This window comes from Mus musculus, chromosome 1 (genome assembly GCF_000001635.26).
Source record: "Mus musculus strain C57BL/6J chromosome 1, GRCm38.p6 C57BL/6J".
Lineage (NCBI taxonomy): Eukaryota > Metazoa > Chordata > Mammalia > Rodentia > Muridae > Mus > Mus musculus.
Genome location: NC_000067.6, coordinates 165,312,132 through 165,326,951, shown reverse-complemented (window position 1 = coordinate 165,326,951; position 14,820 = coordinate 165,312,132). Strand labels below are relative to the sequence as shown.

General features: G+C 49.6%; 1 protein-coding gene across 7 annotated transcripts in view; it reads right to left on the bottom strand.

Moving 5' to 3' along the window:
- Positions 1-204: 204 nt before the first annotated feature.
- The window catches only part of Gpr161 (G protein-coupled receptor 161), a 45,564-nt gene continuing 30,948 nt past the window's right edge, over positions 205-14,820 (bottom strand). For 6 of the 7 annotated variants that reach the window (XM_006496851.4, XM_011238821.3, XM_006496852.4 and 3 more), the window contains 3 exons: positions 9,608-9,712; positions 8,084-8,203; positions 207-5,516 (listed from right to left, as the gene is read on the bottom strand). In XM_006496851.4, the coding sequence (XP_006496914.1) occupies positions 5,251-5,516; positions 8,084-8,203; positions 9,608-9,712 (491 nt within the window). In that variant the 3' untranslated portion in view covers positions 207-5,250. Of the gene's footprint in view, positions 5,517-8,083; positions 8,204-9,607; positions 9,713-14,820 lie in introns of all 7 variants that reach the window. The other variant, XM_006496850.4, reaches the window with a different exon arrangement.

Genomic DNA, 14,820 nt, shown 5'->3' with positions numbered 1-14,820 from the left:
TTAACTATCAGTGTGTCCACCCAAGTGACTTGGGGGTGCTCACTCCCAATTCTGCAATAAGTTTCTCCTCAATATTCAGTCCTCTTTTTAGCCCGTGGGGAGGTGAGATAGGAACAGGGCTATAGGAAATTGGGAGAAGGGACAGGCACCCAGAAATGTTCATAGACCACAAGCCCAAGCACAAACTGACCATTTACACAGATACACACATTCCAAAAACATTTAATCAGGTAAACAAATCTAGTCTAAACACACTTTTACTTATTCATAAATACTGATTTACATATAATACCCCAGACAGTTTTATCCTCAAAAACACCATCCAAAACTTCAAGTTAGATATATTTCAGGATTAGGTTGGGTTCTTATTTTTGAAGTTTGGTTTTTAACCATGTCTTCCTTCAGGTATACATCATCATCAGAACAGAACACATGTAAGCATGCCTATACCACCAACAGATCCATTCCTAGGCGTGCAGGCTTTCTACCACACTTGGCATGGTCTTTGGGAAGAACTGGTGCATCTGTGATTTGTAGTGTTTCAAATAGTGTCAAAAGGAAAACCAGAAGTGACTGCTGCCTCCTAAGCCATCAATACTGCTTTTAAAAATTCATCTTTAAATAAATGCAACTGACATTGAGCAGAACTGTGCTTGTGGTAATCGTGTGCAGATCAGTGTTTGTGCTTTGAATTCTTTCCAACAGATGATCACCTGACATTGGGACTTTTTGGGGGGCAGGGTCTGGAGCCCCTAGTTTCTTCTTATCTAATAAAACCCAGCTGGCCCACTCTGCTAAGGATGACCTTTAACCTACCTGTGCATCACTCTCCTTGGGCTACAGGCTTGATCTTCTCTCAGCCTCATGACCAAGACATAGTGATTTGGCCCTGATCTCATTTTGAGACACAGGTTTTCTATGGCCTTCCTGGATCCTCATTGTCTCTCTCCCCAACTCACAGAACAGTGCCCGCCTGTCCCTCCTCGTAGCCGTTCATAGCTGGTCACAACCATGGTCCTGTAGTTCATGTTATAACTCACTTCCTTCATCCCCAGGCTTTATCTGGTTCTGAACACTCTGGGGAATGGCATGGACACCTATCCCTCCTCTACATCTTCCATCAGGGCTTGGAAGACAAGAGCTCTGGGAACTGGGAGCCAGACACTTGTCACTGCTGGACAGAGCAGTCCTCAGCACCTAACGGCATTGGGGTGGGGCAGGATGTTCTTTCTGGGTATAAGGAAGGTCAATGTTGAATTGATGTCCTTTGGGATTCTATAGATCATCTTTAATTCAGGGCTAAGTAGAACTATTTGTTTTGTGTGCAATCAGGCCATTCGTGTGGAATGAAGACTGCCTGTTTCTGTTCCTACTAACCTCTTGCATTCCAGATCCTACTCAGCTTCTCCAACATCCTCTCTATTGTCTGCTTCTTGTCAGAATTCCTTCATTTCCATTAAGCCCTTTTGTACCGAATAGGAAATAAGTCCCCAAGCAACAACCCTCAACATGATTAAGTATCCTGAATTGGATAACATGTCTTTTGAAGGTTCCCCGTACTAGAGATCCCTGTAAAACAGGAATGAGTTGGCCCCATCAGATACACTGAAAAGCAAGGCCAGTGTCTCAGGTCTCCCTGCACCTATGTCCTGTGCTGGATGTACCATGAGCATTTCTGTAGTCTGCCAAGCACCCTGTGCAGGCGGTATCCTTGGATTCTGTGTCCCTGTATATAAATAGATTACAAAACTTCATTTTCAGATGCAAGAATAATTTGCCCCTGGACACCTAGCTAGTTAATTGGCAACCTGAAATCTTAACTCAGTCATCACACACCAGCACCATCCCTACTGTATCCCATCTGCAAAGGGAGATGGTGCATTTGAAAACTTCAATTAGTGCCTAGCACCTAATGGGCTCTTAGCCATTTTTTAAGTGAGGCACACAGTGGGACCTAATACATGCCTGTTCTTGGCCCCCTCTTGTTCCTTCCACACAGGCAGGAGGTATGAAATGAGGCTGGACATGTATCCTGAGTTCATCTCATGATCCATTGAGGAATGTCTCTCTAATCTGCAAGGCTAAGGAGCACATTGTCCATTTGAAAAAGCACTCCATCACAACAGACCAGCAAGCATTCTCACTATATCAACATTTTCTGCCTCTTGTCTATTCCCAAACTACAGTGGTCTGTTGCTAATACTGAGTTTGTCCTGGGGGTGAAGGTTTAATTCTTGGTTGAAAGATGGAATCAGGTACACAAATGAGAAATCTACGAACATTAGCACCAATGGGCCATGGTGCAGTGATTTAAGATCACCCAGCCCAGTACAGATAGTTCCTGTGAACTCCAACAGGGGTTGCATATATATATATATATATATATATATGGTAAGAATCAGCTCCAAGGCTAGGGACTTGTAGTCATGGCAGAGCTCAGAGGAACAAGCCACCATGTTTTGTTTTTGTGTTTGTTTTTTCCTCTCCACAACAATACTGCTGCCATCTTATGTCTAAGGTCTTGAACCTCCCATTTGGGTTGTCTGGCCAGGGAAAAGCAAGGTGCTGAGCTATGTACACTACAGTGCTGGACCCAGTGCCTTCTTGGATGCAACAGGTCACAGGGCTGGCATCTGGAACACAGCACAGGTACCAAGACAAGGGTAAAATCTTGTAAAGCAGCAGCAGAGATGGGCCACGGCCCTACAAGTGATCCTGTCAGAATAAGGACTGAGGTATTTAAAGCAAAACAAGTGGCCACATGTCCCACCTACCACCACCTATGGTTCCCCTGGGAAGGCCTTGGGCCTGCCACTACACAGGAATTTGCAGCAGGGTCTGCCATTACATGCCAGGGCTTAATTGGGATGGTAGGCTTCTGCACAAAAGGCAAGCGTCTTCCAGAGAGGACACAAGAGGCTATATGGAAAGACCTCTCCCCCTCTCCCCACCCCACCCCACTTCTCTCTAGCTCACTTGGGCAAACCCTGAATATGCAAAACCAATGGCTCTGGCCCCCAAATCCCCCCAAGACGCAGTCCAGATGGTCACCTGCTTCACTGGCTCAACCATAGCACCCTAGCCGGAATACTCAGACCCCGAGTAGCCACAGCTCTGCCACCACTGCTAACGCTCTACATTCCCCACAGCATCAGCGTCTGGACACCCGCGCTCTCCTTTGTGGTCAACACTGGTGCTTGGTGAGGTGCCGGCAGATCCACAGTGTTAGGCAGATGAGTAGGCTTCAAATCCTTTAAAAGGGAGGTCACATCACTTCTGGAATACTGGAGACTCCTGGGGTCAGCCAATAGGGTTCAGAGGCCTCAGCATCCTTTCCATAAAGGCTAGCCCAGGGCAGTAAGAAAAGCGCTCTCTACCCTTTGAGTCTTAAGCCAATCCATTGTACTAACTGACAACCCGCACCTAGGGAGCGTGCTCCACTTCGGTGCATACTAGGTAATTGGGAAAAGGGTCCCTCAAGACACCGGGTGAGTACTAGAAAAGGAAAACAGAATACACAGAGAAGACAGGCGCCGCAAGGAATGCAGGACCCGTCCTCCCTGCCACTCCCCTGCACCGGTGACCTGGAGTAGGTGACAAAATCAAGCACCCAAAGGCTCAAGCCAAGCCTCAGGAACCACAGGCACTGGTCACTCCAGGAACTGGGCAGCCCACAGGAAACATTTGAAAAGTAAACCACTCAATTAGCTGCCTCGTGGCAGATATGGCGAGGTCTTAGACTTCCTCTGCTCTGTGTGGTGGACAGCCCTGCTCATCGCTTCGCTTATCTAAAGCACCCAGGCTTAAGAGCAGCAGAAAAGATCATCTTACAGAACCCCCACAGCAAGCACTCAAAGCCCAAACTTGTTCTAGCTCAAAGAGCAAGAGGAGTCCAAGGCAACAAACCCCACCCACTGTCCCACATCTGCCTCAGCTGTGGCACCCTCTTCATACCCACGGCTCAGTAGTCGGCAGTTAGGACTGCCCTAGACGGCCAAACAAATAACACAAAGACAGACGTGAGGGCCAGAGCATGCAGGTGCTCTTCCTGTACTCACTGGGCACACCCTCAAAAGTATACAGATCCTAGGTCACCCACCAGTCATGTTCAGTTTGTCCCCATCTCTTAAATTGCAGATTCAGAAGCCATCAAAAGTCAGAGCTGGAATTACCTTGGAGGCTACTTGTTCCAACTCCCCACACCTTTCTTTTCTCCAAATGGCCTAGTGATGGGACAGGATGTCCCAGATGATGTGCAGACAAAAGCCAAGCTGGGTCAAGAACCCAGGCTATGAACTCGGGTCCAGTGCCCTTTCTACCTTTGTGCCAGCCCCCAAACTTGCTATGACAGTCACAATTGCCTCTGGAAAGTGAGGCCAGCTATGTTTGCCAGTCACTCTAGCATCTCCTATATCTCCCGTGTGAGGGATTTCCCCCCAAGTTCCCCTCATCTGCGTATGACCTCAAGTCCCAGGCTTAGTGATATGCCCTAACCTCCTGGTTTTATTATTCTGGAAATGAAGTGCTTGGTATTCGCCCTTGTCTTTCATAGTGGTTTCTCCCTTCTTTTCAAATAATAATAGTAATAATAAAAATCTGTCAACAAGGAAGTGGGTGGGGTGGCCACATCTTGGGTGGCCTGTGGGCTGTTTCTATTGGCCAGCAGCAGGTGCTACCCAAGAGCAAGTCCTAACTAGGGCAATAGATATGGGGTGTCTATGTGGGGTGCTCTACTCGGATGCTCTCTGGACTGTTTTTGCATTTAGTCTAGTACTTGTGGTCCCACGCTTCCTGGATCAACTACACAGAGCCCCCAGATGGTCTGACAGTGCTAGGGTGAGCCGTTCTGTCCCCATGAGGGGCACGGAGTAGGGATTGCCTCTAGAGGCCTCACTGAGACCAGGGACAGCTAAAGCAGCTGGATACCATTGAAGACAAGAGCCACATGGTGGCTTCCCTTTCACATCCACCATCTCTAGTCCTCCTGATGCCCCAGCCACATCTCCATCTGCTTCTAACGTGTGCTTTCGAAGCCTCGTTCCATCCCAGGAGCCCTGAAGCAGCCCACATGTGCTTTACAGAAGACAACTGAAGTCAGAGACTGGAGACAGTATTTTCAATCCTCCTGGCTGCATACCAGATGTTTCCTTCCCGGCGTCTGGCCCTCTCTGAGTGGTGACATGTTCCAGGGTCTTGGCACAGGCACCAGTCCCGGTAGCTCCGCTGCGGCCCCGCTCCCCTCTGAAGCTTTCATCTCTGTTCTGCAGCTAAGACATTGCCTTCTTTGATGCTCTGTAGCTGCAGCCTCTGATTCACAAGAGTTCTGCTGCCTCGACGGCCCCCAAAGCCAGCCCCTGGGACGGTCCGTGCTGTGAACAAGACCCCTGGCAGAGCCTCCTCCCCAAATAAGTTGATTTTGGCTTCAGCCTCAATGGCTTTAGCCAAGCTGGCTGCGTAACTGTCCAAGGATTTGTGTACTTCAGCTTTCACATGAAGAAGAGAGTTCTTGGCGGCCTCTGTGGGAGAAGGCAGAAAGGAAGGTTAGCGAAAAGGGATATGGTCTCTGCTGGCTTGCTACTCCAGAGAGAGCGGACAAGCGAAGATTACAGGTATGGATTTTGACATCAGAGTCCCCAGGCTAAAATCTTGGACTTCACACAATTTACATCCTGAGAAAGGCCAGACATTTTCTAGTTTAGTTTCCTTGACTCTAAAGAGAAAAGATTCACACGGTTACTGTGAATGAGTAAATTCTACCCTAAATGTTTTAGCTTTTACGTCTTCAATAGAATTTTCCTCTTGTAGCTCCTGGGTTCAACAGCCTAGGCTGTAAGCTTGCACAGACTCAAAGGCCATGTCTCCTCTCCATTTCCCTCAGAGGCTCCTTCACTGTAGAAAGCCTCACATTTAGAAGCGATGTCAACAATTCCACCATCCTGGGAAGGATTAGGAGCCGTGACACTACACTGAATGGAAAAGAGGGACAGAGGTGGCGCCTAATGACCAAACCTGAGCACTGGGTCACAGACCGTACTGCCTAAGCTCTCGGGGTCTCTAGGGGACCTTCTCCCCTTATGTTTTCTGGAGAACAGGCAGTTTGTGCCCCACTCTCCAGGAAGGAAGTGGAGACCTTAGCAGCACTAGTTTGCTCCCTACACAGCATAACTGTCATCCCCTGCTCTAGCACCTTGCTCTCAGCACCCAACCAGCAGAGGGCGCTTCCAGCCCACCCGTAGGACACAAAGGGGCAGGCTGGGATCGGCGTGAGAGGTCTGGGAAGGAGATGGACTTGTTGTCCAGTAGAAGGGGAATGTAAACTCTCAAAGCTGCTGGCTAGCTCTGTATTGAATCTGCTTTGCCAGAAAAGTAGATACTTACTTACCATCCTCTCTGAGCTCCTCTCCCACCTCTCCCCTCACGCTGCAAGGGAGTGGAGCAGGGCAGAGGGAGGCTCATTTGCATACTCAGCATTTACACCTTAGAGCCCCTGGCTCCAGCAGACTCAAGGTTCCTTATACCAGTGGCTATTCTCACTTGGAGACAGGAGAAAAAGAGACTCCTTCCTACACAGGAGTGGCTCCCCTTGGCTTGTCTGGAGTGGAAACTAGCCCCAGGTCCCTAAGCATCCAGGATGCTCTGTGTTAACAGATAAGCAGGAAAGCCCAGTCAGTGGGCTCCGGTCCCTGCAGGTTCCAGGGCCATTCATCAGGATGGCAGCTTGGCCTGCACTCACAGGGCCATATTTCCACTGTCCGTCAGAGGGGACGGGCTAAGAGGACAGGATCAGATTTATAACTGGATACTATCCATAAAGGGGAGCAACTACTGTGGACTAGGGGGCACGGAAACTATTTCATCCAGTCAGGCTAGTTCCTGAGAAAGCTGGGAATTGTTTTGAGTTCTCTCTCTGTCTCCCTGTCACTGTCTCTGTGTGTATCTGTGTGTGTGTTTGTCTGCATGTGTGTGTCCATAACTGTGTGTGTGCCTGTGTATGTATGTGTGTGTAGGTATGTCCTTGCTGTGTGTTCATGGAATCTGCTCTTTATGTGTGTGTCTATGTGTGAGTTTGTGTGTGTGTACACGTGTATGTGTATTTGTGACTGTGTCTATGTGTATGTGTGTATATGCATATGTGACTGTGTGTGTACTGGCTAGTTTTGTGTCATCTTGACACAGGCTGGAGTTATCACAGAGAAAGGAGCTTCAATTGGGGAACTGCCTCCACGAGATCCAGCTGTAAAGCATTTTCTCAATTAGTGATCAAGCAGGGAGGTCCCCTTGTAGGTAGTGCCATCTCTGGGCTGGTAGTCTTGTGTTCTATAAGAAAGCAGTCTGAGCAAGCCAGGGGAAGCAAGCCAGTAAGGAGCATCCCTCCATGGCCTCTGCATCAGCTCCTGCTTCCTGACCTGCTTGAGTTCCAGTCCCGACTTCCATTAGTGATGAATAGCAATGTGGAAATGTAAGCTGAATAAACCCTTTCCTCCCCAACTGCTTCTTGGTTATGATGTTTGTGCAGGAATAGAAACCCTAAGACAGTGTGTCTGAGTGTGTTTGTGTGTGAGACTGTGTGTCTATGTGTGTGAGTGTGTGACTACATGTATGTGTCTGTGCGTGTATATATGTATGCGACTGTGCATGGTTGTGTGTATATGTCTCTGTGTGTATCTGTGTATGTATGTGTGCAATGTGTCTGTGCTGTGTGTGTGTTCATGGTATCTGCTGTGAGTGTATCTGTGTGTGTTTGTGTATGTGTACCTGTGTATGTGACTGTGTGTGTTTGTATGTGTCTGTATGTGTGACTGTATACGTGTGTACGTGTGTGTGTGTGTGTGTGTGTGTCTGTATGTGTGACTGTATACGTGTGTACGTGTGTGTGTGTGTGTGTGTGTGTGTGTGTCTACAGCTGCATTTGTCCCACCTTGGATGCTGCTTGCTATGAGTCAGATGCCTCAAGTATCCCTAGTGGGGCTGCAGTGATGGGAAGGAGGCAGAGGCGATGAAGTCTTGGCACGTTCTGTGGTAAGAATGAGGCTAGGATCCCCTCCTTGCCCACGTGTCTACTGAGACACTCCCATAAGCCAACCTTTGATCTGTTCCACTTCGTCCTCAAATGTCACGGAGCTCCTCCTCTTGGGTGGGCAAGTGCAGTGCTGGGGAGGGTTGTCCTCAGAAGTGCCATCTTCCAACAGCATCACATCCGTCCCTAAGGCAGGCAGAGGATGCACATGTATCTACAGCACCAAGGCCTCTTCTTCCCTCTGTCATAACTGATGACCCTGGCCCCGAGCCTTCAATACCAAAAGCATGTCCAGCTGCCTGTCCTGAAGCAGATGCCCTACAAACAGCGTGGCTGTGTCATCCATCCCTGGGTTTCACAGACGGGAGGAGCTGCCACACCATCGGCTGACCAGATAATCTAGTGGACAGCACCTGAGGAGCAGCACCCAAGTCACCCGAGGTTGTCCCTCCTGCACACAACCACCTCTGCCTTGGCTTCTGTTTCCTGTTACCTTAGGGCACATGTGTCCAGGAACCCTTGGTAGGATAGGGATAGGACTTGTAGCCGGCACCTAGATGAGGCCATCAGTCAGAAGAAATCCTGTCTTCCCTGAGGCTGTCCTCTCCTCTGGTACCCAGAGGGCTGCACATTGTATGGTGTCTTAGGAACCTTGGGTCATGAGGTTCCTTCAACCTGTGTCCCTCTTCTGTGGTCGGAGGGAAAGGCCGGTCTCTGCCATTCCCCAGTCGGCTTCCCCAGAATAAGACAGTAGAGTTCCAGTCTCTGACATCTGTCCACTAAGCCTTGCCTTGCCCAGAGCCAGGGCTTGGTTCTGATTTCACTAACAGGAGAGATATCTCCTACCCTAGAGATGACTTTTCCAAAGCTCCCAGTGAGCTTTGGAATGAAGGCTCAGCTCTTAAAGGCTCACGACCAAAAAGACAAAAGTTCCCAGGGGTGTGGAAACAGAAGAGCTTGGAGTTCACTGCCTCGCTTGCTGCTTGTCTGGTGATTTGAAACCACTCCCTCTATGGCCTAGAGCATCAGCACGCACCAGCTCCAGATATGGCCAGGTGCCTCACCAACATAAATCTGTGAATAAGGTGAAGTGAGCTTCCTGTCTCTGACCATGTTGTCCCCAATCAGGGCCACTCAGCCAACATAGGATCTGGCCACCATGGCTCCCCACAAACACAAGGAGCAGGTTCTAAAGTTAGGAAGCCAGTAGCAGGAAGGAAGCTGAGAAACAAGTGGGTGGAGTCTAGGGCCTGAGCGGTCAACGATAGCATAATTAGTATAATTATTATATAATTAGTATAGTTTTTCACATTTTAACTTTTCAAAGGCTTTCTCATACTTTTCAACCTCACACCATGTGATGGGGAGAGAAGGAGACAACGGGCCCATTTAATAGAGGAGAAAACAGAGGCGTGGGAAAGTTGACAGGCTGGAAGCTGTGGCAGGAAACCTAGCTTCTGCCTCTTACCATCTCCCCTCCACAGTCCTCCACAGCCCTCCACAGTCCTTGGGGAGTGGCTGGTCTCCCAGCAGCAGTTAACACAGCCAACTTACACAAGTGAGGGGTTTTCAGGGTTTTTACAACCTTACCTGAATCCTGAGAGTAGCTGAAGCCTGTGTCACCGGTGCTGCTGCTGTGTCCCAGGGACTGTCCGCCTGCCATGAGCGCCGTGAGATGTGGGGACAGACCCAAGTCTGAAAAGCAAAGTTGGCATTGGTAGAACGGGCTTCCTGCTGGGCAGCTGCCTTCCCAGCTTCTGGCCCCCCGCTGACCTACCAACTCCTTTTTGAATTCTGTCTCTTGGAAAACTCACTCCTGATCCACTGGGAGACAGATATCCCTGGGTGCTTTCCCCGGATTTTGACCCTTGTTTCTTTCCCACAGGGAAACTTCCTGAGCATGTCAGAAACCAAGACAGGTGAGGAGAAAACTTAACAGCCATAAATAGTTCAAAAGCCTTCCCAAAAGTGGAGTCTGGAGAAGGTGCAAGGATAAAGACGTCTGTCATCTGATGGGTCTTTGTCTGTGCCATCCCATAACAGAAGAACAAAGACAGAGTGACCTGAGAAAGAGAACTGAAGTTCATGCAGGGACTGGAAAGAGCCTCCTTCTCACCAAGGGCGCTAAGGCTTCGGAGCTGCAGGCCTGGGAGACTGCCCAGTGGTGGGCGCCACCCACCATCTCAAAGCAGCTCGACCCCGCCCCAGCTCTTCCAGTCTCAGCAACCCCTCCCCAGTGTCGGAGGAGCAGAGGGGGTGAAGCAGAGGCTGTGGCACTGAGACGCAGGGGGCAGAGGCCGCTGAGAGGCTACAGGAGAACTCTCCTCTGGAAAGCCAGCCAAGAAAGCTGTGTGGGCGCTGAGAACCGGGCGCCTGTGGGATGACGCATCTGGTTCACCCCACAACAAGGAAGCCTGCCGGCCTCACCTCAGAGGCTTCCCAGCTAAAGGGATAAGCGGGCCCTCTACACAGCTATTATAGTCAGTTTCCTTAAGTACAGCTATGAGGCTGGAGAGGTGGCCTAGAGGTTAAGAGCACTTGCTACTCTTACAGAAAGTCTAGGTTTAGCTCCCAGCATACACACGGTGGCTCAAGACTTTCTGAAATCTCAGTGCCAAGGGATCTGATGCCCTCATCTAGCCTCTGACAGTGCCAGGCAGGCATACGGCATACACACACATACATGCAGGCCAGCCACTCATATTCAGTCATACAATGAAAGCAAATAAATGAAGAGGAGGAAAAAAGGGAGAAAGGGGGAGGGAGGAGGAGAAGGAAGAAGAGAAAGAGGAAGAAGAAGAGGAGGAAGAGGTTGAGGAGGAGGAAGAGAAGAAGGAGGAGCAGCATGGTTTTGGTTTAATCCTGAGTTTGGCCTTTTGCTCTCTGGTCTTGCCCTCCCTGACTCCCTTCCGTTAGGGGATGGCACAGACAGAGGCCCATCAGATGACAGTGCTGTGCTCTAAAGACTTCCAACCATAGTGTCTAAAGACTCCATGCATAGTGGTGCAGACCTTTAGTCCCAGCACTAGGGAGGCAGAGGCAGAACTCACAGGTCTCTGTGAGTTCAAGACCAGCCTGGTCTAGAGTGAGTTTCAGGGTAGCCAGGGCTACACCTGGGGCTGGGGGGAGAAGGAAGGAACAGGGACTTCCAGCCTTCCAAATCTTAAGTCAAGTATAAATAGCCTAATAGATTTAATGGGCACTATGGTTGAATGTGCCCTTTAAAAGTTCCTCTGCTGTGGGCTGGAAAGATGGCTCAGCAGTTAATAGCACTGAATGCTCTTCCAGAGGTCATGAGTTCAAATATCTCTTTTGGTGTATCTGAAGACAGCTATAGTATACTTATATATAATAAACAAATACATCTTTTTAAAAAAAAAAGTTTCTCTGCTGCGAACTTAATTCCCAAGACAACTGTGTTGAAAGGTGGGGCCTAATGGACTAATAAGAATGGCCATGAGGCTGGAGTGGTGGCCCAGAGGTTAAGAGCACTTGCCACAGGGCTGGAGAGATGGCTCAGTGGTTAAGAGCACCGACTGCTCTTCCAGAGGTCCTGAGTTCAATTCCCAGCAACCACATAGTGACTCACAACTATCTGTAATGGGGTCCAATGCTCTATTCTGGTATACTCACATACATAAAATAAATAAATAAAACCTTTAATTTTAAAAAGAGCACTTGTTACTTTTGGAGAAAGTAGCATGATTGCTCAACACCTTTTCTATAGTATAAATCACTGTTCACTATAAACCACCTAGTCTCCATCACTTTGAAATAGTAATAGAAATCAGACTAAGATAATGGCCTACCATAGAGAACAATATTCTCCTGCAAAAGACTCTAAGATAGGAAAAAGATTCCTCTTTAATTAAATCCTGGTATTTCTGAGACTTCAAGGTGGTAAAACATACTGTATACTCTTCCCTTTCTTCCTGAGAGCAAGGAGGGAATGGTGGGGGTAGTGTGACACACACACAGCGCAGCCACCTTCTCTCAGAACCATTCACATAAGCAGCTGTCAGTTTGCCTGGGGTTGGTTACAGGGCTGAAACTAGAGAAGACCCCAAAGTCTCCCTGTACCTGCTTATTGGCCTCTGAGCATGGCTATGCTCAATAGAGGGCCTGATTCCACAAGTGGAGCCCCTCGGGGACATCTCTTGCCAACTGGGATGGTGGCAGCCACAATGTTTGGATACCAGCTCTGAGGCTGGCAGCACAAAGCCAAGAACTCGTGTTTTGGTATCCTCTAGTGAGAGCGATCCTTCGAGCCAGACCACTGTGGCTCAGCTGCAAAGCATTTCCCTCCAAAGAGTAGACACAGCTACTCTTGAGATTCCACAGAACACCACCATTTCCCACGGGAATGGGACACATCTAACCCTTCCAAGGAAAACGCACAGAAGGCTAGGCCCAGCGACCAGGTCTGTTCATGCACCAGGTAGAAGGCACTTGTGCATTTTAGAAGCTGAAGAGCAGGGTGGGATTCTGAGGTGCAGCGGGAATTGAACTAACACGAAGACCTCGTGATGCTGCAGGAAAGGGGGGGGGCTTAGAACAGGAAAGGGGGAAAACTCAAAGGCCTCAGCATCACTCCCCACCCCACCCCACCCCACCCCACCCCACCCCAGACCTCCCAAGAAGGCTGTGACCTGCTTGCTTCCCAGGCTTTCCGGAGTGACTGACAGATGGGACCCTCCTTCTCTGGAGATAACTGGAGAGCTCTGTCCTCAGTCAGGGGACTTCCTCATCTGAGACGCCGGGGATCTGAGCAGAAGGATGTTTCCTTCTGACCCTTTATCCTGGTCTTTTCTTTCCTCCCTCGGCCGAAGCCCCATTTCAGGTGTGTGCTCCCGTTCAGCATTAATTCAGTACTCAGCTCACCAATCCCACTAGGGACCAACCACCACTCCGTGGCACCCCACCCACCTTAAGGTGGCGCTCCCTAGCAGCCTCCAGGTGCCCTGGAGATCCCTATTCCTACAGAAACCCCGCCCACCCAGCATGGAAATCTGCTAAGGGGACCTCACAAGCAAAAGGGCTTGGTGGCTCAGTGACAGCTGGTGTCCCAGAGTCTGAGGTGGACAGACTAAGAAAAGTAAAAGCCAGTGCTTATGAGTGAATGAGGCTCTGCACGAAGTCACCGCTGTGGTGTGCTTGGGATGTTCTGGGCATGTGCCGGATTCTGTTTCTGCCTGTGCATGTCTCAGGAACAATAATAATTCTGCCTACTGGCTTCTTAGGTGTCAACTTTTCATATGCTGCACAAATGAAATTATACAAAACCATGCGGGGGAGGGGAGGGTGTTCCATCTTGTCAGCCATCTTTTGTAACCCTGTGAATACTCGGGCACTTACCTTCCCCAAGGGTAAAGAGCAAGTCTGAAAGCAGATTGGCGATGAGGGAGGTAACCTGGGCTTAGGAATCGGTTGCATTTCAAAGCCCTGTGTGCAGAGGGCAATTCTGGTGAGCCTGACTGAGACAGGGGACTGCACGGAGGTTCAGGGTTGCCCCTCCAACAGAAGAGGATCAGGAAGGGGGTGGGTATTCCTGGCTTGGATGGCCATGAGTGTGTGCCTGGGATAGAGCCATATTCTGTCTCACTCCCTAATCCCTAAGGTACTAATGTGGCTGACCAGTCCAGTCAGGGCCCTCAGAGAAGAGCAATGGCCACTCCCCACGCCCGGCTCTGGAGTAGCCAAGGATTCAGAACCCATCAGCCCACAAGGCTGCTTCTTCCTGAATGAGCCTCAGGCCACCAATGGCTTTGGGTTTGCCAACCCAGCCACAACTGGAGCTTTCCACTGCTCCCACAGCTTGCTAGTCCCTTCCAGGACAATCAAGCAGTTCGCACAGTAAACCGTGGCCGCGACCTAGAGGCTTCGTTTTGCTCTCTCTACCCTTTCCTTTCTCATCCTCTGCCCTGGTTGTTTTCCTTCTTCCTTAGTTTCAGCGGAAGCGAAAGCATCTGCCATGCCTTTGCTAGGAAGATAACTTATTATAAAATCTGAGCCAATAAGTTCACCAACAAAATGGAGCCAAACACTGAATGTACCTTCCGGCTCCCAGGTCACACTTGGGAACATGAGTTTGTAAGTGGCCAGGGGCGGGCACTTGAGACTAATGGAGACACTGATGGTTCTCCTTCCTGTGCGCAAAAGGAAATTTACCGGGTCTCCCCTATCCAGGAATAGTTCTCCCCCAGTCCACAAGGTAAATCAGTTAGCCGATGCTTGTAACAGGCACACGGACAGAGCATCTTGTCATCTCTGGCCCTGAGTGTCCATAGGCAAAAGGGATCATGTCTTTTGCCCTCTTGAGGGTGAAGGTGAAGGATCTGTTTCCTGAGAGGAGAAACTAACTAGGTCTGGCAAGAAGTGAGAGCTACGGGCTGAAGGAGGTGCACTTGAAATCTCCTTCCAATAGCCTAGCTGGGTGATGGCTTCCTCAGCGTGGCTCTAAGATCCCAACCATGCCCCCTCCAGAGCAACAGAACCACACCTGCAGTGAGCAAGATGCACCAGGACATGCTAGAGCCAGGGGGGGGGGGGTCAAATCTCAAGGAAAAAGAGGAGATTTCCAGTCTTAAAGCATCTCCTCCAGCTTACATGCTAATTACAGTGGAATCCGCAGTGGAGGCAGAAGGCTGACAGACCACACCCAAAGCAAGAGGTCAAGGTAACTCAGCCAGTAATAAGATAGGCTGACTCTTGTGCCCCTCACCTGAGGCATGAACAGGATCCTACCAGTCCTGCAGCATTCTGACCCAAAATATCCTATCTCATTCCCAGCACCAGATTTACTC